Here is a 22,401-nt window from a genome sequence, read left to right as displayed (position 1 = left end):
CTGAGGATCTCTTTCAGAAATACGCCTATAATGCTTTTCTTAGTGACCAGTTGCCTCTGGACCGGGAGTTGCCGGACACTCGAGACCACAGGTGAGTTTCAGCGGTTGATGGACACGCTCTGAAATTCAACATCTGTCTTGATGCATTCATCCATTTCTGTAGATGCATTGACCGTGAATACCCTCAAAATCTGCCCACCCTCAGCGTGGTGCTGATTTATCTGGATGAGGCTCTATCTGTCATTCAAAGAGCCATTTGCAGCATTATCAACAGAACTCCAGCCCACCTGCTCAAAGAGATCATACTGGTGGATGACCACAGCACAAATGGTTTATTTCTCTCAAAACCCCATCCAAACATAGTTTTAGATGCATATTGTGCACAAAATGAGCTATTAAAGGGATAGTTCACCCAAAAAATTAAAATTATGTCATTAATGTCATTCCAAACCTGTAAGACCTCCGTTCATCTTCGGAACACAGTTTAAGATATTTTAGATTTAGATTTAGCTTTCTGTCCCTCCATTAAAAATGTGTGTACGGTCTACTGTCCATGTCCAGAAAGGTAATAAAAACATCATCAAAGTAGTCCATGTGACATCAGAGGGACCGTTAGAATTTGTTGAAGCATCAAAAATACATTTGGTCCAAAAATATCAAAAACTACGACTTTATTCAGCATTGTCTTCTCTTCCGTGTCTGTTGTTAATGAGTTCAAAACACTGCAGTTTGTGATATCCGGTTCGCGAACGAATCACTCGATGTAAACGGATCTTCTTGAACCAGTTTGTAACCCAGACTTGCCTATTATTCCGGGTTTACAATTATTTTTGTATATAATTATTATGAATAGCTTGTGATATTATTAAAAGTTCATGTCTGTATAATTGTTCATTTAAACTATGTAAATTGTAAATAAATAGTGAAAATTGGAAAATAAAAAGAAAGTTGAATATGACATAGTTGAACAATGAGATGCCGTTTAGGCGATCTCTCTGATCAGTCAGCAGAACCTAGATTTGAGTTAGGGCTCCTAATTAAGGAAATAATACTTTTAAAAAAGTTAAAAAAATATTAATTATTTTATATTGTATATCATATATTGTAATTCAAGAGGGGAGACTTAGTGCTGACATCCAGTCATTATTTTTGTTCGGAAGGATTTTATTTTGAGTTTTATACAGAAATACTGGAAATGGCGAGTTATTTTGTTTCAGTGTTGTTCATTATAAAAATAAACGCTTGACAACAGTTTAATTGTTTAATCTTTATTGAAATTGATGTATGTATGTATGTATTTTGCACTGTATTTGTTAAATTGTCGAGATTGCTAATTACACGTGAGCTGCACTTCACGTGGCTGCCATATCCGATACACGTGAGAGCGTGTATTGGAGAGAAAGAGAAGTCAATTTATGCAAATGTTACTGTTAAATTCTGGTAAACAGAAAGTTATCGTAATGTAATAAATACTTATCTGAAAGTATTTGGTGTTTGAGGTTGAAAACCATGTCCATAGATCCTTTGATGGCGAGCCACCCAGCTTGAATCCGAAGGATGCAGAGGACAAAAGTTGAGAAGATTTACAAGAACTGAAACTTTTGCTTTTCTGTCCAAGAGGAAAGGATTTCTGAATACACTGTGGACAGTGAATTACTGCTACATCGTTGGAGTTGAGATAAGTGATTGAGAATCTGAACTTTATCTGATATCACAACAGATATTTTGAACAGACTTGAACTGAACAGTGATCTACTTCCAAAAGAGGATTCTTTAAGGAATATGTATTTCTTTCTTTTGTACAGTAAATGTGGGTTGCATACCTGAAAGTAAGAGTTAATTCACTGTGTGGGTAACTGAGTGTATACAACCAAAGATTTGAGTACTCAAAACCCAGTTTAATTTTAATTTCAATTTTATATTGAAATTTGGCATTTATTTTGTTAATTTACATTTTTTATTTTCTATACTATTTTCTTTAAAATGGCCTGCTTCATACTTTTGAATTATGATTAAAAGTACTATACTTACCATAATACTTGGTTGTGAGTTTCCAGTATTTTATATTTTATTTCAATATTTTATAATGTAATCCATCTCAGATGTGAGTGTAATAGATTCGTCCTCTTCCTGTTCTCCAGGAGTCCAGGATACTGTGATATATTACAATCTAAACATTGCTTGGAAAAAAATTATATTCTTAAATTCAGAACTTTTGAAAAGCTAGATATAATAAATCTATATAAATACAGCTAACATGCTGGAGTGTTAGTGGTAAAAATGTGAATGCAGCTATGAACTCAAAGAGGCTGTGTAAAAATAGTCATGTTTCATACACTAAAAAATATTCAGAAATGAGGTCGTTGTCGTAAGGTGAAATGTCATCATGTGGGTCATTTTATTTATGGCTAAATTATTATTAATACATTTTACTAATATTTAGATTTGGGCACGGGCAGGCATTCACAAAAGGGCATGTTATTACAAAAAAACAAAGGGCACTTTGGGCACAAAGGGGCAGGTGCTCAAGCAGGTGCTTAAGCCGCAATTTCACTGTTTAAACTATGTGTTAATCACATAAACTCACCCCTGGTGAGCATAAGACACTTATTATTTTTATTTTATTTTATGTTATTATTAAGTCAAGAAATTATTATCAAATAATACAATTTTCAATCCCCTTAGTTTCAAAAGACAAGTAATAATAAAAATACAATCCTCTCCTTTTCTGTTTGTCATGGTTTATGAATTTTCTGCCACAAATTTGTTCCACTTTTCCTTCCATATCGTAAAAGTTTTATCCTGTAGTTGTGGCGACAAAGAACTGTACCTGTAAAAAAAGGGGAAAAGTGCAACCTTAAATAATTCTTCTACATGACAAAAAAAAAACATTTCAAATAAAAGTATGTGAATAAATAAATCTTAAGCACCTGATTGAATTCATCGCAAGTTCCTTTAGAGTCCCCAGGTTTGCGCTCAACCCACCAATACCCACAAAGACCTGGTAGAAATCATAAGACAGTCCTGTGGTCCCGAATAAGGTGGGATCATCAGAGCTCACCACTATGGGATGACCATCTGACATTAGTACAGCAGCGGGATGGTTTCGCAAATCTGAGACCAGTTTTAGCACCTGGAAAAGATGAAACACTGTTGATTCAACCAATCACGATTTTTCTGACACAGTTTTTTCAAGATACTTCTGTCAAATTATTGTTTTATTCACACTGGTGGAGCAAACCAAAAAGAACATTTAGGACTTTATTTGGGAGACAAACTGTCCCCTGTGTGCTTTGAGGGGTGAACATACATTCTCTTTTTCCTTGACATGTCTGCGGCATGATTTCTAAATAAATGTCTGGGTTTGGGCTTTGTTTTCTTATTGACATTCTCTTTACAGTCTTCATACATTATATGTACACTTATTCTGAATTGCTTTGACTGTTCTCTGTACATCCCTCCTTCTTGCATGACACAACTGGACCATTATGTAAACTGGCTGCATGCTTTTTTTTTTTTTTTTTTTTTTTTCTAAATAAAAATTAATATGCACGGCCAACCCAGGTGAAAAAAATATGAAATTCAAAATAACGTAATGCTTCACTTTCCATAAAAAGTAACACAATATTGTAATGTATTACTTTTTTAAGTAACTTTCCCCAACACTGCTTTTAGCAAGTATGAAAAAAACTAAAAGATGAGCAAAGCCAAAAGCCAGACATTTTAGGCAATTTAGAAATCCTGACTAGGAAATATCAAGGAAAAAGAGGACGTATGGTCACCCTAGGTTTACACCACAGCTTACCTGATTGGAAATGGGACACAGCTCCACCGCCACTCCTCTCGTCCTGGACAGCTGCTTGGCCAGGGGATGATGAACCAGGGCAAAACCATGTCCAATGCGGCTGGTGTTAAACAGCAGAGCATCTAACACATTCCTGTCCACATCTGTACCATCCAAATCTAAAAATAAACACCCAAAGCAAGCCAATTTCAATCTATCCAATTCAGCTGTTACTGTAAGAGTGTAGTGATAGGGCTTTCATGAAGATTTTGTTTCATTTCTCCAAAAAAGAGTGAGCTAAATATACTGACCTGTCTCTCCAGCATGGAAAAAGAAAGGAAGTTGCGTCTTTATCTCTGAAGGTAGTGATAAGGCATCTCGTAAGTACCAGATAGATCTTCCAGTGTCTTCACGACCTACCTACAGCAATAAATTGATCGAATTAGAGAAAAATTATATTAAATGTGGTTTTACATATATATATATATATATATATATATATATATATATATATATATATATATATATATATATATATATATATATATACAATGCAGGTGTTTAGTATTTAGTATTGCATTCTGGCAACGTGGCTGTGAACTGTTACTTAAGTCAAGGATGAGATTACCAGGTCAAAACCAGCAACGATATCTGGATATTTTCTCTGCATTTCAATGGCCTCTTGTACTGCCTGCTTCACTTGAGACACACTAAGAGATCTGTGTAAAAATGCATTCAGATCAGACCAATGTGAATATAATGCTGCATCTGAAATGAATAATCTTAGTATATTAAATCCTGTTAAAAAAATCCTAGACAATATAATTTATCTTTTCTAATTCAAATGACAAATGTGTTTTTATTCTGGAGTAATTAATGGCATGTTTCTTTGCTTTTGTCATCTCGAGTTCATGTTTCACGGAAGCATTACTATCCATTATTATCCAATGTTTCACCTGTTAGTCTAGGATTCATTGAAAAAAATAAAAATCTTATTTGGATAATGGAAATGTAATTAACTATTTTAGAAAAAGTAACCATTAAAGTGACTTTATGAAATAAGACAACATGGCTTATACTCTTTAAAAAAAAAAACATTGTTTGAAATGTAATTTATCACGTCAGCTGTAAAAAAAAGAAAATTTTAATCATAAAGCTGACTATTATTTACCCAATATTGTTTTATTATTATTATTATTATTATTATTATTATTACTGTATTGCAGTTTTAAATTTAATGTGTATTCAGCTTATTCACAGGACAAGAGAGACAATTTATTCATTGATATGGATAATTTAACGTCGTTTTACCTGTGGACAGAGAAGATTACACGAGATCCTATGAAATCTGGATGATTTGCTCTGAACTGCTCAGTAATGTTTCTGTAGACCTCCAGAGACCACGCTCTGTCATGGGTGGTGCCATCAAGTTCATATGCCTAAAAATAATTATATAGTACACATTTTCTAAGAACATGTATATGCTTAATTATGGTGATATGGTCTATCAGTCACAAACCTTGGACTGTCCAACCCTCAGCTCCAGGTACATGATGTTGTCTTCGTAAAGCTCCTTCAGAGCCTGGTAGATATAGTCCTTAAAGACAGGTGCATATGTGATCAGCCCAGATAGAGCCAAAAAAGTCTTCTCAAACCTGTCCCATACTGCATCTTGTGTTGGATAAGACATCTCTGGGTCTTCCGTGAAGAGTGTAAGATTCCGCATTAAACTGTGAAATGTAATTTGTTACATTAGTTAGAGTTAGTTCTGTTTGTTAGTTCTGGAACTAACAACAAACAACAATTGCACTCATTATGTCTGATTATTTTTTTTATTTCATTGTTCTAGTACAGTTATCAAATGTAAAAAAGAAAAAAAAAAGAAAGATAAACATGATATGTTTAAACTTCAATTAGCAAAGTAATGGAAAATGTGTTCACAATTTAATGCAAATAACTTTTTAAAAAATAAGCTTTTTACCCACAAAATCTAATTTAATGTTTCTGCTTAGATGTACATCCACAGACTTTTACGGTTTTCAAATTCATTCATCTGATATCTGGGTCTGGCGGTAGCACTTTTAGCTTAGCTTAGCATAGATAATTGAATCTTATTAGACCGTTAGCATCTCACTCAAAAATGACCAAAGAGTTTCTGTAGTTTTCCTATTTAAAACTTGACTCTTCTGTAGTTACAACATGCACTAAGACCGACGTAAAATGAAAAGTTGCGATTTTCTACACCGATGTGTCTAGTTACTATTCTCTCATTGTGGTGTAATAATCAAGGTACTTTGCTGCTGTACCACAGGTGAAGGAGGCGCAATGATATTATGCATCGCCTGTAAATATTTGGCTGAATAGTTTCGAAAACAGTAAAACTCAACTGTTTAACTCTAGGGGAGTTGGAAAATATGCCTATTTTCAAAAACAAGTGGAGTGTTCCTTTAACATCACATGCCACTAAAGCCACACTTAAAAATGTATGAATTTCATCCCTCAATCAAGTGGTAACTGCAAGCAATTAATACTTTTCATTGCACTATAATGGCCACTTTCATTGTTTGTACCAGTGAACACCTGTGGCTATTTTATACATGATGTTGAAATACATTTAATCACCTCTTATCAAAGGCAGTGACATCACTCAGACTTGCTCTAAGCACATCTAGGCGTTTCCAAAAAGAGCATCCCCATCGCAGAAAGGGCGTATTGGTGGAGAAAAGGAACTGCACTGAGCCGTCCCACATGAAGCAGATGTAACAATGAGGCCTGTACGTTGCATTCATCACCAGCCAATCCACACTCACCATAGCAGTGCTGTGGATGTGAAGAGCAGCACCTGTAAGGGACAACCATTTTATCATCTGAAGGACAGGTGTTTTTCCCAATTTTACAAGTTACCAGTTTTTACCCTTTGGCATTTTCTGTAGCAGTTTGAAGACAGGGCTTTTTTGCACGATGTGCCGGACTTTGAAGAAGTGCTTGGATGGTGGGAAAGGTGAAGCAGCCATTTCTTTCAGCTTCAGATTGTGCAGGAGTGAATCCAGTTGCTGTTCAGCAGCAGTGAGCTCCACTCTGCCCCCTACCTGCTGGGACATGTCCTGCTTCAGCATCAGATCCCTCTGATGGGGATCTGGCATTGGATTACCCTCTCTGATACACAGTGACATCAGGACAGTCAGCGCTGCCATGCTGGACATACAGAGATCCTGAGATGGTGAGAGAGTGATATTCCCATTCTTGTTATTATTATTTTTTTAATGGGATTTTTGTAAACTTTTACACAGCTTTTTTAGTGTAGTTTGCACCTACACTGAGCCTGGACATTAAAGAGTTAAACTCTAAATTTATAGCTTTAAGTCTAAACCTTATTATGGAATATGTACTTGTATTTTATAGCCAGAAGCAATGATTAAAATGCCTTGATGAATTTGTTTCTTAAAAACATACTTTTTTTTTTTTTTTGCTTTAAAATAGATTAATTGATTGCCAGGTTTGGTGTGGATTACTTGTGGATTATTGTGATTTTTTTATTCAGCTGTTTGGACTCTCATTCTGACGGCACCCATTCACTAAAGAGGATCCATTGATGAGCAAGTGATGTAATGCTACATTTCTCCAAATCTGATGAAGAAACAAACTCATTTACATCTTGGATGGCCTCAGGGTGAATACATTTTCTGCAAATATTCATTTTTGGTAATCTATTCCTTTAAACCAAAATAAGTTTCACTTCTGCTTCTAGCCTACCACTAATAATAGTTGAGCTGTTTTCTCGCACAGTAATATTATTATTAAAAGCATTTGAAAGGATCTATTGTAAGTTAATTTGGCATAGTTTTAATTTCATAGTCTATTTAAGCTCTTATTGGAACATTACTTGTATTCATATTTTATTTACGTGATGATTATATCAATTATTATTATATTCAGCACACGTTATGTTAGACCTATTTCCTTAATATTTTAATATGGTGGTAGTTTGAACTCCAGCTTTTGCAGTCATCAAATAATTAACTTTCCTAGCAATCTACCAGGAAAACCTCAACATTAAGAAAAGAGCAAACCTTAAACAATTTTCATTGATTGCAAATAATAAACAATTCCAACCTCAGGCTGCAAGTTACTTTACCTTCGAATGCATTCTGCTCATCACTCCTTTTCTTTCTTCTATTCGTTTTAAATCCAGAGAGCATGTATTTCAGCAGCTGTCTGTCTGCATTTCTAGTCTATTAAGTTCCTCATTTTGCAAGACCAGCACATGCTGAGAATGTGATGACAATAGAGCATGTGACATACTGAGAAATCTCAAGTGACTCAGGAACAGGGGCCTTTTGCAAACACTTCTCATTATGACATTCCTCTAATGACTACATTTACCCATCACAACACAAGACTCTGTAAGAACACAATGGAAAAAGATTGGTTTACACTAGTTTTTTTCATTATATATCATTTCCACATCAATATAATCTTTGCAGCATTAACAGATGCGATTGCTTGTGATATACAGCTCATGCTTTGCACCACAAGAAGGAAACCAAATAAAAATTCAACACACTGTACTTTTCAAGTCTGTGCCACCATTTTGTCTTTCTGAGTGATGTTCAAGTTGGGTCCGTCTTCTGCTCCACAGCCACAAAATGAGTAAATTCGCAAACAATCGTGGAATTTCTACATCAGTTTAAGACTGTGCTCAGTCATAACAGTGTTATATTACAGCTGCACTCAGAATTACACACATGAGATGTTATGGACCGGAGTTCTAGCAGCCAATCGAAACACTATTTTGATCCTTTTTACAGCATTAATTAATCACGACATACAGAACACACACATTCACATGATATTTTTTTTTAAATACAGACAGACACAGGAATGGAGTCTTTAACATCAGAATAAAAATAAAAGTACAACATCAAACAATGGCGTTCTGCCGTGGTTTTGTGTGAATGAGGATTAGTCCATGAACTTGCGGTTCTGGTTTGGGCCAAATAGGGCGACTCGTATTTCAGGCATCATCTAAAACAGAAATCAAAAGAAATTGAAAAATCAGCTACACATTTCACACCGTTTCTCATAATTGTAAACCTCAGCTCAATTTCCTCAATTACCTGCTGTGCTAGAAGGCCCAGCCTGCTCTCCAGAGTGTTGGACACTTTGATCTTCCCATCAGCATTATACAGCTCAATACCACCAGAGCTACACAAGAAAACACAATAGACTTTCATTTTATACATTTAAAAACCACAATTTCAATAATAATAAATAAAAAAAACTATATATTCAGACTAACTGTGACCCTGGATGTGAAAACCCAGCTAAAGTAATTTTTTTTGTGATTTACTCGAGCGCCAACCTCTCGCTCTCTCTCGTGAGGCCAATAAGAAAGTGACTAAAACTGCAATTCATCGACCTGCTGCTTGAGGCTGGCTGCAAAAGGGATGTTAAAATGCCCAACTTTACAGCAGAAAAAAAATCATATTTACAGCCTGGGCAAAAAAATATTTTGGTCTAAATAGCTAATTTTGCTCTTCATGACAACTGTGAGGGGGGTGAATTTTTTTATAACTCATCCGTTTAAATTATATGAAGACTTAAAGTTCTGCATAATAAAGGGCGTGGCCACTTGAGTGACAGGGGGATTGCTGCTGCTGACACTGCCGTCACGCTAGGTGGGCGTGGCTTCAGCTGGAGTCGCACTGTCACAGCTGGAGTCACGCTGTGACACGCTGCCAAGATGACGACAGCCTGCTCTGCACAGTTGAGGCTTCAAAAACACACTTCAGTAGTATACGGGTAACGTCACGGACACTACGTCCATGTTTTTTATACAGTCTATGGATTTACTGTTTTCTACATAAAATCTTTATACGCTGAAGAACATTCTGTGAAAATTTAACCTTGATATCTTTAATATTGACTGTGTAAGACTTGTTATCTCATAATTAGATTTTGAGACTTTTGCCAGCCCTGGATTTCACAGAGAGGGTCACACTTCTGTAAACTAGACACTGAAACGGCAGATGCTCACACTTCTGGAGAGAGGAAGTTCTCCTGGTCAATGCGCACTTCAAGATTGTCCTTCACTGCTGCCTTGTAGATGGGAATGTTTTTCTGCACAGCAGCCTAGAAAAACATGTTTGTGCTTGATTTATATCATGAAGTAATCGGTTATTAATCATATTAATCATAACTATATAAGTTAGATTATATATATGCATTATATAATTTTACATAATACAGTACATTACAGAATTTGATATTGCTGAAGGCAGTGTTATTTTAGTATCATTAATTCACCATTAATGGTTTTTATACAAATGTTGAATTTTTGGTTTTATTTTAATTTAAAAGTTAAGTAATTTTGTGTGTGTGTGGGTGGGGGTTCTTCTTTTTTTATGTGTACGTTCATATCAGTTTTAATTATTTTAATAAACCAAGCTAAACTAAATGAAAATAAAAGTAAACTGGTATTGAAGTTTTATTGTAACAGCAAAATAATTCAGTGTCCCCTAATGACAAACATACTTGGATAACTGTTATGATGCTGAAAGGAAATGAATCAAATCCATCAAAAAAATTTAAATGCCTCCCCAACTAGCTGACTTTGTATATTAAAGAGCCAGTAAGATGAAAATTCTAAGCTTCCTATCACTGTTGATAAGTCCTGTACAATAGGTTTAAATCCATCCAAGGTTAAAAAACATTGTCATTATGTCAAAATATCATTTTAAAATTACCTCAATTCTCAGAGATCCCCAAACGGTTCGCACGAAGCTGTTCAAAAGATTCAGTTTCCTTAAACCCCACCTTTCGGTAGCATACTGTGTTCTGATTGGTCAACTGACATAGTCAGGTTTGATTGGTAGTTCCGCACACAACTTCAAGGTAAACAATGCGTTAGCATCTTTTTGGGGTGAATTATGTCTTATTCCTCTCATCGCGAAGCAAACAGTAAAATAAAAAACTTTTCACAGTCTCGCTGCTTTTTCTTCTGTGTGTGTGTATTCAAGCCGCGCGCTTCAGTTTAAATCTGAATAGCACGTTCAGCGCGGGGGCGTGGTCACATTAGATATAATGAAGGGAGACGTGAAAAACTGACATCGCGTTGTTTTCATATGGATTACTTTATCACAGAATATCAGCACTTATTTAGTTTTAAAGAAGACATGTCAAGCTTTCTATAGATATCTCTCTCATGTCTCTTCGTTGAGTATTCACGGAGTTACAACTTCATTTTAATGACGTGTTTGTAAATGAAGATCAGCTCAGAGAAAGGCTGCAGACAGCACACATACTGATAAGACGCTCGGGAGAAAACAAACACATAACTTCATAATCATAATTCGCGTTGTGATTTGGAGATGCTCGTTGGTCTAAATAAAGTTGGTAATGAACCCTCTTTTATGGCCAAACGCTTTGAAAATCCCGCCTTGTACTCACCGAGATTAGAAAAGCAGTCATCAGTGAAATGTTGTGAACACAACAAAAGGGATTTGTTGTACTGCTCTGGTATTGTGGTAAAAATGAATTTTAGCCATTGGTTCTTCTGATCTTCATTCTTTGGCAGTGAAAATAAAACAAACTTGCCTTTACAATTAAAAACACACTGTCTCCTCGACATGATGCTATCACACCAACCAGAGCGTCTGTGTGGGGGGTGGGGCGGGTCAGAGCTTAGTTTCTCCCAAGACGGTAGGCGGAGATTATTATGCAAAGTGTTCTAGTGACGTACATAGAGATGGGCAAAAGATTTGAAATCTATAACGACTCGTTTCAGCGATTCAGAGTCGACTCCTTACTTTAGAAGCCAATAACTTTATAAATCGTGTACTTTTTGGTTTAATTACTTTGCACATTGTTTACACTGATGGACAGCTACATCATACACTGTAATACAGGTAATTTTTGATTTCTCATCTGTGTGGCTCTTTAAATTAAATTTAAAAAATGCTTTGCGATGTACACTGCATTCAGTCTAACAATTTTCTACTATCATATATATATTTTATTTCAGTTAACATTTATTATTTGAAGTAACAATATATATATATATATATAATTTTTTTTTTTTTTTTTTTTTATGGTTTTAGGTTTAGTGGACTACAGACCTGCACTATGCCCACATCCTGTTTGCGGCAACGGATGGTTACTTTGGGTTCCAGGAGCTGGTAAAAACCCTGAAACATGAGAATATCAGAGTGTGTCCCAATAAGACTCACATACAGTATTTGATAGATCTCTGTTAGACCTATACTGTTTAATTACAGTATATATTGCTCACCTGCAGGACAAGTCCGTCCATCAGAGCCGCGTATCTAGATGGATCTCTAGCTACATTCGCTAGTCGCTGACGTGCATCATTTAGCAAATCCTAAAAATATTAATACAAAAATTTAAACTGCAGCGTAAACAGACAACAGAAGCCCAATATGTATTTTAAGGCTAGATGTGCCAAAAAAAGAGAATAGGATCTAACCGAAATCATGTCATCACGGGCCTTTAGGACCTTCAGTCTGGCCTGGTTCATTAGATTGGACATTTGACTGTGGACAGGAAGCCAACAATTATAACAAAGTGAATAACAGTCAGAACATTCATAAATAATGAAACAATGTGAAACTGTTTTACTGCATGAAATGCTTGTTTGAGTAACATTAAGAGGAAACTGGGAGTTTCCACAGTAATGATTTGGGCGTCAGAGGAAGTCACACTCACATTTTCTTCTGCTGTTCAATCTGTTTCTCCTTCTTCTCATAATACTCCATAATCTTCAGACGCTGAGTCTGAACCAGTCGGCCTTTCTCAATGTTGAACTCCTCCTCCGCCTGCAGGGGTCAGGAGTCACGTATCATCATATCAGCTCTTATCAACAGCCCGTCTCCAAATTTCACATTATCTGAGTTAGTCTTTAGAAGTTTTAGTGGAATAATTTAAAGCTATATGAAAGTAAAAATTACCTTTGCATCAATCTCCTCTGCTTTTTCATTGGCCTCCTGCTCAATGAAAGCCATCATGTGCTTGATCTGGAAAGATATGGGAATCAAGAGAGGAACCATTCAATATCTATGTATTGCAAATACATGCACAATGTCTTTCTTTCAGTTTTTTTCCTTCTCCAAATTAAATAAAATACATTGTTAAACTGCTGTTTGTCGTTTCCTATGAGATAAAATCATCTTAAGTCGGTTTAAAGTTCCAGCAACAATGAGTTGCCCTGTTGTGGCTCCTTCACAAGGATGTTGAATGTGTCTGTCTAGTGTTTGTGAGTGCTTACTATGTTATTACAATGCACAACCTCCTACACCTTAATATTTGGCATAATCTACGTTCTAAAATGAGTCATTTTGTGGAGAATATTTGATATTATTCATCACACTACCTTGATGCATTTGTTTTTGGAAAGAGCTGCTCATTTTAAGTTGTCTTTATTCATTCTTTATGCACATGTTTACGTATTAAAATGCGTTACTATAAGATCACTATTATGATACATCTCGTGATTCAGGCGCATGTCTAATGAATAAATAACTAACAACCTTGAAGGCCACATCATTGGATTATATCACGATGCTTGGGCAAGGGCTCATCAAAAACACTGAATTCATTTAATCACCAAGTGGTTAATCTTGCTATAGTCTTGTGCTGTTATATATAGTAAATTATGCATTTGAACGCCTTTTCACCTGCTTCTGGACGTCGGCATCGCTGAGCGCCATGACTGCTGCTGCGGCTGCTGTAAGAGGATTTTAAACTCCACCGACTGAAAAAAGCTCGTGTCACGAAGACGGAAAGACGTCTAAATGTTAACTTGATTTTAGAAATGTTTTCGAAAAGCCTACAGATTTAAAAACACACAAAACATGACATGAAGTGTCGTGACAGAATCGTGAAAATAGACTGGAAGGATCAGCTGATTCTCAGTCAATGATGACACACGCGTCACATGATGCGTGTTTCCTCTCTGGGAGCCAATCAGATCTCAGTGCGCGTCTAGGCTTTTTGTTGAGGTTTATGTGACATATGCGTTTATTTTACAGACGATAATAATAATGATGCTTCTACTAATAACAATTCAATATAAAATATAAAAGTATTTTTAAAACGGCATGTGTAGTTTAAAATTATACTGTAGAATAAGAGGATTTATATTATATATATATATATATATAATATAAATTATATTATATAATATGCCATATTTAATTTTTGAAAACGAGGCTATGTGAGGCACTGAAGTACAGTGCGTTTAATGGATTGGACTGTCGTCTGGAAACATGCTCGTTTGGAAACATGCATCCAAACTGTCGTTTGGAAACATGCTGATTGTTCAGTTGATGGAAAAAAATAAATAAATAAATAAAATAAATAAAATAATTTAAGTAGACCAAAACAGCAAGTGCCATTGTTAAAAGTGCCTCGTTTTCATCAGCGTTTGATTCAATACAGTATCAGAATGTTCATTAAGATGAAACGGAAAATGAACACAAACAGTATTTGTACACATAGGATCATTGTAAACTTTTAAATGATTAAAAATAAGAAAATAACTATGACCTTAATCACAAGGTGGACATTGACTTTGTCAAACAAACACATGTCAAGCAAACAGGACAGTGCTACAGAAAGTAGGGCAGATCGATGTGTCATGACCCTCAATATAGAACAGAACAAAGGTAAGTGGACCGATGGGAGTTTTTACTGCTTTGTCATGTCACCATGAGTTAGGCAGATGTAATGGGATAGGGGTGGGATTTTAGGGGACAGGGAAGGGCTGGACTGCACACTGTTGCTCCAGTGACCCTCCACTGTATTTATTCAAGCCTCCAGTCTGTCCAAGTTCAACCTTGCACTCAGAGAAGGTAAGATCTGTTTTCAATGGCTGCTTTTGCAGTATATCACTCATTGAGTCTGACATGTGGAGTTTAAGATTTTTTTTTAAATCTTTAACAGATGTTTATTTAATGTTTTCCAGTTCCAAAATATGATAACATGTGTCATTTAAATGTATTTCTATGGATAATATGAGAATGTAAGCTTGCACAAATTATACTCCCTTTCACAGAATTGAATGATACTTCCTTTCATAGTGCTGTAAGGCTCCATAAGCGTGTTTTTATAACAATAGTGAAATCATATAGAGGAATCTGTTACTCTTAGCAAGCTGAAAAGATAAATAGATTAGATCATCTCATTATATTAACTGTCTGGTTAGTGAATGACCTATTCAGTATCTCTTAACAAAATACTCCTCTGCTGCTGGTTAAAATATGCTTCTCTCTACAGAATAACTGACCTGTGTTGTTGTTCTTGCCTGTTTCTCATTCTTTCCATGGGTTAACAGTCTGCCTCTGTCAGAGGTCAAAGTTTAAAAGCCGCAGCATGTATTTCTTGCACATTTGATCCCTTTAAGCACTTTGACCTTTGATCTTGGCTGTGGGCTTTAGTTTTCTCTTCACAATATGACTGTTGACGCTGCACGTTTTCTCTGTGATGTGACTGAAGCCGTGCTGGTGCCTACAGTAATTGTTCGCCTTATGTTATGTACTTCATTAACATGTCTGGACACAAAAATTTTTATTACAATAGAATTTGTTTGTTTGTTTGTTTATTTATGTAATTATAGACAGTGATGAATCTTTAGAATCAAAGTTGGAAGGAAATTTATGAGTTTAGGATTTGTTTTTCTCTGACAAATTTAATTAAATCATAAAAGAGTAAGTATACAGTGTGTCAATTTTGTGTAAGTGCTACATGAACTGAACCACGATCCTGTCATGCCATGTGAAATGTCTGACATTCTCTGTTCATGGGAACAGATGGAGATATATATATTTATACTGGCTTGCATAGCCAGTTAAATATGAGCTTACTGGCCTATACATATCACAATATAATATGATATGATAAATTAAGATTTTTTTATGAAATGTTGCAGATGTCAGATTTAATTCTCTCAAAATCCTGTCCCACAATTATTATTATTATTATTATTTACTAATTTCTTATTAATTCAATTTGGTTTGGTTTCTTTGCTACAATTATTTATTAACAAAGAGATGTAAGATATTAGAAGTTTAACATTTTACATAAATGTTTTATAAGTAATATGTGATAGACTGAATTCATTTTAGTATATGTGTGTGAATGTATGTATTGTCTTTTTTATATTATAATACTGTACTATAATTCTCATCTTATGTCTCTGATGGGCACAGTGTTTAACCTTATGTAAAACTCTTTTTCTGTGATGGTGATGATGATGATATAAATGTTTTTTTATTGTTGCTGTTGTTTCGTTATTAATATAATTTTTATGTAAGTTGATTTTGTCATTTAAATTTAAAATCACTGAAGTAAAATGGGTTTTCAGTGACTTTTTATATTTTTGAATTTGTTCTTACATTAAATGTCAACTAATTTTAGCTAAAAGTATGCTATAAAATACATTCCTACATCCCCAAAATGCTCATATTAATGTAATTACTCAGTGGCACAATGGACTTATATGACTGAATGAATTCTGTCTCTCATTTTTAGGACTCACTGAACCTGTAAATATTAGTCAGATTTTCGTAAAGATTTTCGTAAAAGGTCTTCCATCCTGTCTGAGGACAGGCAGTTTGCAGGACCCGACCCTCCCCAGGATCGAACCTCAAGCCTGGAGGAGAGCAGCAGTGAGTCCGGCCCCTGGCAGACTGCTAGTCTAGCTGAGTCCTGGGCATCTTTTAGCGAAATGGAGCCAGAACTTGGTAGTCTAGAGACCAGTGAGATGGTCCTAGTTCAAGAGGACCACAGCGAAAACCACTCCTCCACCTCTGACATCATCCACCTAGAGGCGGAGCTCCATCAGAGGGCGGAGTCAGATGAGGAGGAGGAGCTTCAGAGCAGCATGCTGAGCATGATTGGCAGTGAGCTGGAAGACATTGGAGCACTTTCTGCAGATTCAGATCTCAAGCCTCCACAGACTGTGGAGCTTCTGGTGTCTGTGGAGGAGCCAGTTGTGGAGGAAATTGATGCAGAGGTGGCTTCTGAGCCGATTTTCACTCACACACCACTTCTGTCTGAGCCTTTAGATTTTACGCTGGCTTCTGTTCCCATACCTGAAATCATATCACAAGTTTTCGATCATCTCCCACCCTCCACAGTCACACTCTCAGAGGAACCTCATGCCTCTGAATCAGAGTCTATTAATGCACCCCGTGTGTCACTGTCATCTTCAGAAGAGGTTGTTCCAAAGGCAGACCCGCTTTCACCCTTTTGAACTCCCTGTGCTGCTGGTTGGTGGCGCCGCCCTGGTGGCGGTACTGGGTATACTTGCATATACCCTTATTAGAAAATAGGAGGACTGTGTACCTCTTGAATAGTTTCAAAACTGTACAACAATTCAACAGATTGTATTATTGATTATTTGATGTAAAAATACAGTGTTATTAAATATTGTTATTTGTCTTATTTTACATATTTACACATACTGTACTGGACTAAACACAGTCTGGAAGTCTGCATTGTTCACCTCAAAAATCAAAAGAAAAAAATACCTTGTAGTAGTTATTATAAAGTCTTTATTCTGATCTGGAAAATCAAGTGACAGGATCATTTTCAGAATTACAGTACAAATGTAGATAATTTCTCTATTTAAAAAAATATTTTTATTCATTAATGTATTCACATTTTGGGTACAAATGCTGTATCAGTACAAATTCTGTCAATTTACAGCATTACAGTGCAAATAAAGGTACATAAAAATCAATGGTAATACAAAATAAGTCAATTTTCAGTATTACAGTACAAATATAAGCTTGATAAATACCAAAGTATTTTTTTATAGTAATAATAATACAAACGATGTAGTGATAGTAATTTCAATGCTGCCATTAACGGAATGTTTTTTCATAAAAACTATTCATCGAATGTGTGACTAAATGACGCTGTGTCTAATATGAAACGTCACCGCTCCTCCAGCAGGAGGCAGTCGAACTCACCATAGACTGAGCGCGACGAGCAACAGAGTGAGTGAAGCATTCGTGATGTGTACGGAAGTGTCTCCTATTCCCATGATTTCTCCTCAAGTAAAAGCCTCAGAACCTAACGTTACAAAATGAGTAAATCAAGAACCTCGAAGAAAGAGAAAATAAGTGTGGCAAGCGAGGTAAGTGGCATTTTAATAAATATGAGATTGTATGCCATATTATGTGTATAAAACAGTTAACAGATAACGTTACCTTTTAGTTTAACGTTACTGAAAAATAAAATCACACACACACATATAAAATAAAAAATAAAAACAGATCATTATGTCGTTGTGCTATTCTGAAAAATAATTCATGAAATTGTCTGCTTTAATATCGGTGTATCTAATGAAATCTGATCTTCAAGAGTTGTTCTGTTTTATTTATTTATTATTATTATTATTAGATTGACCGCACTGAAGAGCGCAAATTGCACTGTAAAAACAGCCTGGAGAGAGCAGAATTCAGACAGAGGAAAGAGCAGCTCTCAGACAACGACAGGTGATTATAACATTTTGCCCCATAACCTAATACAGAAACACAGCAAACGAGTCTTTTTATGTACTTACAGGCTGGCCCTAGAAGATGAGATGATCATATTGAATGAAAGAATACAGAAATATGGTGAGTCAGTATTAGGAATGGTTGGAGGGTGCAAAAATACATGAAAATTAAGTGCATTGGTCATCAAATTTAACAATCATTGAATACCCAGTGTATGAATTTGTGGATTTTTATTTATTTATTTATTTTTTTTACTTAAAATACTCTTATTTTCCTAAAGTTGTTATGAAGCATGCAAAATGATGACCAAATTTCAAATTTCAAGAAAATTGCTGGAAGAGCAGTTTTATCTGATAGTATCTTTTATATTCTTCAGAAAAGGAACTGCAGGTGCTGAGAGGAGAAAACAGGAAGAACATGATCCTGTCTGTCGCTCTGTTAGCCATCAGTGCTCTTTTCTACTACGCGTTTATATAACACTATCAGAGAATGAGATTTGGGGAGTCTGATATCCATTCATACCCATCAGTGTTCATCATTTGGCAACACTGGTTTGTTCAGAGGTTGTGAATTTGTCTTCAATTTGGCCACATGTTGCATTACCTCTATGCATAGTTAGTTTGCCATGTTTGCCAAAGACACATTAGATGCTTGTTTATCAGAGAGAGACACGGAATTGGGATTATGTATGTTTATATGATCCTCATTGTGAAACACTTTACCCAATAATGACTAAATGATGTTTCTCTCCAGATCACTGTTTATTGCATTTCAACGGGACTAACATGCACAACGGTGGGAGGGGCAGAGGGTGTTATTCCATCCAAAAATAAAATTTATCAACAAAATGTTCAGTTAAAATAAAAAACAGACATCAATAAAATGCAATACTGTTCCACGAAACTGCCATTCGTCCCTTTTATATCCGTGATACTTGTAGCAAATAGAATTGGTAACACACTCACTTGCAATACAACAAAACACAAGGCAGCCAGGTATATTTAGTCCTATTTTAAAGAAATAGTTAATTGAAAACTATAAAAAAATTTGAGGCTATCAAATATGTAGATGAGTTTGTTTCTTCATTTGCACAGATTTGGAGAAATGTAGCATTACTTCACTTGCTCACCAAGGGATTCTCTGCAGTGAATAGGTTCCATCAGATGAATGTTCATGAGAAAAAAAATCCATGATCCAGGAGTTTTAACTTTAAACCATCGCTTAAAGCCGAAATAGTACATAATCCAAAATAAGGCGTCCTCCAATGAAAAGGTCCATCTCCTGTTGTCCTCTCACGTTAAAACACACTAACACATTTATTTAGAACTGTTTTATATGTGCATATTTCTCTCCTGATTCAAATGAGATGACCTTCACTAGAGAAAGCAATTTTATAAATGGAAGACTAATATTTTAACATTTTGAAGTTAAAACCATCTTAATGATGGATTTGGTCCTTGGTTTCGTCTTCACATTAACTGATGGCCTGAAGTGGTGTGGATTATTGTGGTGTTTTTATCAGCTGTTTGGACTCTCATTCTGATGGCACCCATTCAATTGCAGAGCATCCATTGTTGATCAAGTGATGTAATGCTACATTACTCCAAATATGTTCTGATGAGGAAACAAACAAATCTACATCTTGGATGATCCAAGGGTGAGAACATTTTAAGCAAATTGTAATTTTTGTTTGAACTATTCCTGATATGTTGATTAAGATGTAGGTTAACTTGCTCCTGATAGAATCTGATTTGGCTAACCGGCGTCCCCTTTACACAACAGAGGATCTACTTGCTGCGATATTATACTGTACATACTAGCAGGACTCAGCTCAGTGCCTTGTGTCTTGTGCCAAATGGGATAAATGGGATTACTAATTAGTCATGTAGTATGCAAAGTAAACTTCTGACATAACTAAAATATATTCAGCATTTTTATCTCAAAATAAAGACTAAGGATATTCAAAACAATCTGTCTTTTAAAATATTTTAAAATGCATATGTATTTTCATCAAATAGCCACATTTTGCATGTAACTCACAATTCATAGATAAGAAAAAAAATCAAATCAGGGCATTGATAAAAATCAAACAGTGTGTGAGACACTATCATAACTCTCAATACGTTAATGTTGTTCCCTCAGAAGTTCTTCCATGGACAAAAGATGACTCATACTCGACTGATGATGACAAAGACCGGCCCAGTGATATTAACCACAAAAAAAAAAAAAAAAAAAATTTCCACAGAAAACGTCACACTTTTGATTTGATTACCCACTGAAAGCGAGCCAGGAAAAATAAATGCACATCTATCAAGAGACCTGCAGAGGCACATTGAAGAATGCATCTGCCATTCTCATGTTTCATAGTACTTTTTTAAATTTTATATATATATATAATATATATATATATATATATATATATATATATATATATATATATATATATATATATATATATATATATATATATCTGAAGTAACTGAGAACATTGAAATACAAACACATGTACACACACATACTTATTCACGTTCATGGTTTGTGCTACAAAAACAGACAGGGAAGGGAAAGAGTTAAAAGGAGGGACTGGAGTCCCTGAATGTGATGAATGGAAGAGAGAATACACACGTCTGATTCATCAGGGCTGCACAATAAGTGTGACAACTGCAATAGAGAAAGAAGAAAGAGATTTTAGTATTATACACTGGAAAAAACATGCTAGTACATTGCCCAGCTTATTAGACAAAATGGCAAGTAACATTGAAATGTTTAAGTAAAAAGACTGAAATAGGTATATATATATATACATACGTGTGTGTGGTGTGTGTATGAGAAGTCCCAAATCTTGACTGACTGTACAGACATATAGTTTTATAGCTATAACAGATATATAGCTTTGAGATACTGAATATTGAGTAAATACAAATTGGACTGTCTTCCCCTGGTGGTTACAGCCTTGTGTAAATGCTTTGTTTAAAAATAGATGCATCAGATGAAAATGTATTTTAGCTTGTGTCTCATTGTGTGTCCTGTCGTCAAATTGCACATCTGCTCTAGCTGTAGTGAAACTTACACCAGCTGCTCATCTACATGAAGTCTTTGATATTGAGGTCAGCGAGAGGGTCTTTAGGAGGGGGAGGCTTCCTGGGACTCTGGGCCATTCCTGGAGACATCTGAAGAGCAAGAATCAAGAATGTGTAAGTGTTTTTACAGACCAAGCATTCTTGTCTAAATGACTATATCAGTAAATTTAAAATGCATGTATGTCTAAAATACCGGTTGTCCAGGGGCTCCTTGTGCGGGAAACTGTGGTCTCATCATCGGTGAGCCAGGCATCATGGGAGCAGCTCCTGCACCAGGCTGTGAGTGACACAGAGACACAGTAAGAGACACATGTGCCTGCACACATGCACATACACATAAACACACAATCTTACCATGCCAAACGTTGACGGGGATCCCATGACAGGACAGACCCCTAGAGGGGAATTCTAAGTGGGTCGGAGGGATGGGGGTGGGGAGGTTAGCACCAAACCACACAGAACAGGACAACACCTGAACAAAACGACTCTATGGCATACAGACACACAGGAGGGAACCTGCACACACACCTGGGATGGTGGTTAACGGTCTGATGTAACTGTGAGTTTGAATGTTTTATGAGGCATGTGCATGCTTACATGTTTAGCATTATAAAAAGAAAAGAAATAGAGAAGGAACCGGCTGTCAAGCCAAACAGGTCTGAAGCTTAAATGGCTGCCCACTGCTCCGGGTGTGTGTTTACTGTCTGATTACTAATTACTGCTGTGTGTGTGTGCACTTTGGATGGGATAAATGCAGAGCACCAATTCAGAGTATGGAGCACCATACTTGGCTGTATGTCATGTCATGTATAGCAAACAAAACAATGTGCAGACAAAAATATATTTACTGTGGCCACAAATTAAGAATTTGTTCTCTCCTTTTAGTAAACCGTAGCCACGTTGCACTAATTCATTCTCTCATTTGATTTAATTAAAATTTGTGAATTAATTAATTCAATGTAGCCACAATTTAATAAGTTATTGGAACTAATTCTACATTTGTGGACACAGTGTT

At 35.8% G+C, this 22,401-nt stretch overlaps 4 protein-coding genes and 1 long non-coding RNA gene across 5 annotated transcripts; 2 read left to right on the top strand and 3 right to left on the bottom strand.

The window, feature by feature from the left end:
• Window positions 1-2,334: 2,334 nt before the first annotated feature.
• On the bottom strand, window positions 2,335-8,114 carry LOC113058236 (adenosine deaminase 2-A-like). The gene is made up of 10 exons (XM_026225944.1): window positions 7,920-8,114; window positions 6,699-6,996; window positions 6,407-6,626; window positions 5,304-5,514; window positions 5,096-5,223; window positions 4,413-4,503; window positions 4,096-4,204; window positions 3,806-3,963; window positions 2,931-3,133; window positions 2,335-2,830 (listed from the first exon to the last, which is right to left on the bottom strand). The coding sequence occupies exons 1-10, from the start codon at window positions 7,938-7,940 to the stop codon at window positions 2,743-2,745; spliced, it is 1,527 nt and encodes a 508-aa protein (XP_026081729.1). The 5' UTR covers window positions 7,941-8,114; the 3' UTR covers window positions 2,335-2,742.
• Window positions 8,115-8,209: 95 nt separating this feature from the next.
• Window positions 8,210-13,700, bottom strand: LOC113058240 (V-type proton ATPase subunit E 1-like). Its single transcript, XM_026225955.1, has 9 exons — window positions 13,477-13,700; window positions 12,751-12,816; window positions 12,509-12,618; window positions 12,270-12,336; window positions 12,075-12,164; window positions 11,902-11,970; window positions 9,822-9,916; window positions 8,902-8,989; window positions 8,210-8,809 (listed from the first exon to the last, which is right to left on the bottom strand). Exons 1-9 carry the CDS (start codon window positions 13,507-13,509, stop codon window positions 8,747-8,749), a joined length of 681 nt encoding a protein of 226 aa, XP_026081740.1. The 5' UTR covers window positions 13,510-13,700; the 3' UTR covers window positions 8,210-8,746.
• An 862-nt stretch (window positions 13,701-14,562) lies between these two features.
• Window positions 14,563-17,232, top strand: LOC113058222 (bcl-2-like protein 13). Its single transcript, XM_026225919.1, has 2 exons — window positions 14,563-14,652; window positions 16,331-17,232. The coding sequence occupies exon 2, from the start codon at window positions 16,527-16,529 to the stop codon at window positions 17,052-17,054; it is 528 nt and encodes a 175-aa protein (XP_026081704.1). The 5' UTR covers window positions 14,563-14,652; window positions 16,331-16,526; the 3' UTR covers window positions 17,055-17,232.
• A 555-nt stretch (window positions 17,233-17,787) lies between these two features.
• On the top strand, window positions 17,788-19,209 carry LOC113058229 (coiled-coil domain-containing protein 167). Its single transcript, XM_026225931.1, has 4 exons — window positions 17,788-17,942; window positions 18,209-18,303; window positions 18,374-18,426; window positions 18,683-19,209. Exons 1-4 carry the CDS (start codon window positions 17,892-17,894, stop codon window positions 18,781-18,783), a joined length of 300 nt encoding a protein of 99 aa, XP_026081716.1. The 5' UTR covers window positions 17,788-17,891; the 3' UTR covers window positions 18,784-19,209.
• A 1,674-nt stretch (window positions 19,210-20,883) lies between these two features.
• On the bottom strand, window positions 20,884-21,664 carry LOC113056185 (uncharacterized). Its single transcript, XR_003277669.1, has 3 exons — window positions 21,580-21,664; window positions 21,377-21,476; window positions 20,884-20,967 (listed from the first exon to the last, which is right to left on the bottom strand). It is a non-coding gene; the product is annotated as an uncharacterized LOC113056185 (long non-coding RNA).
• Window positions 21,665-22,401: the final 737 nt, after the last annotated feature.

The sequence above is a fragment of the Carassius auratus genome, chromosome 4 (genome assembly GCF_003368295.1).
Source record: "Carassius auratus strain Wakin chromosome 4, ASM336829v1, whole genome shotgun sequence".
Taxonomy (NCBI): Eukaryota; Metazoa; Chordata; class Actinopteri; order Cypriniformes; family Cyprinidae; genus Carassius; species Carassius auratus.
The sequence above is the reverse complement of the archived record's forward strand: the minus strand, read 5'-3'. Positions and strand labels throughout refer to the sequence as shown.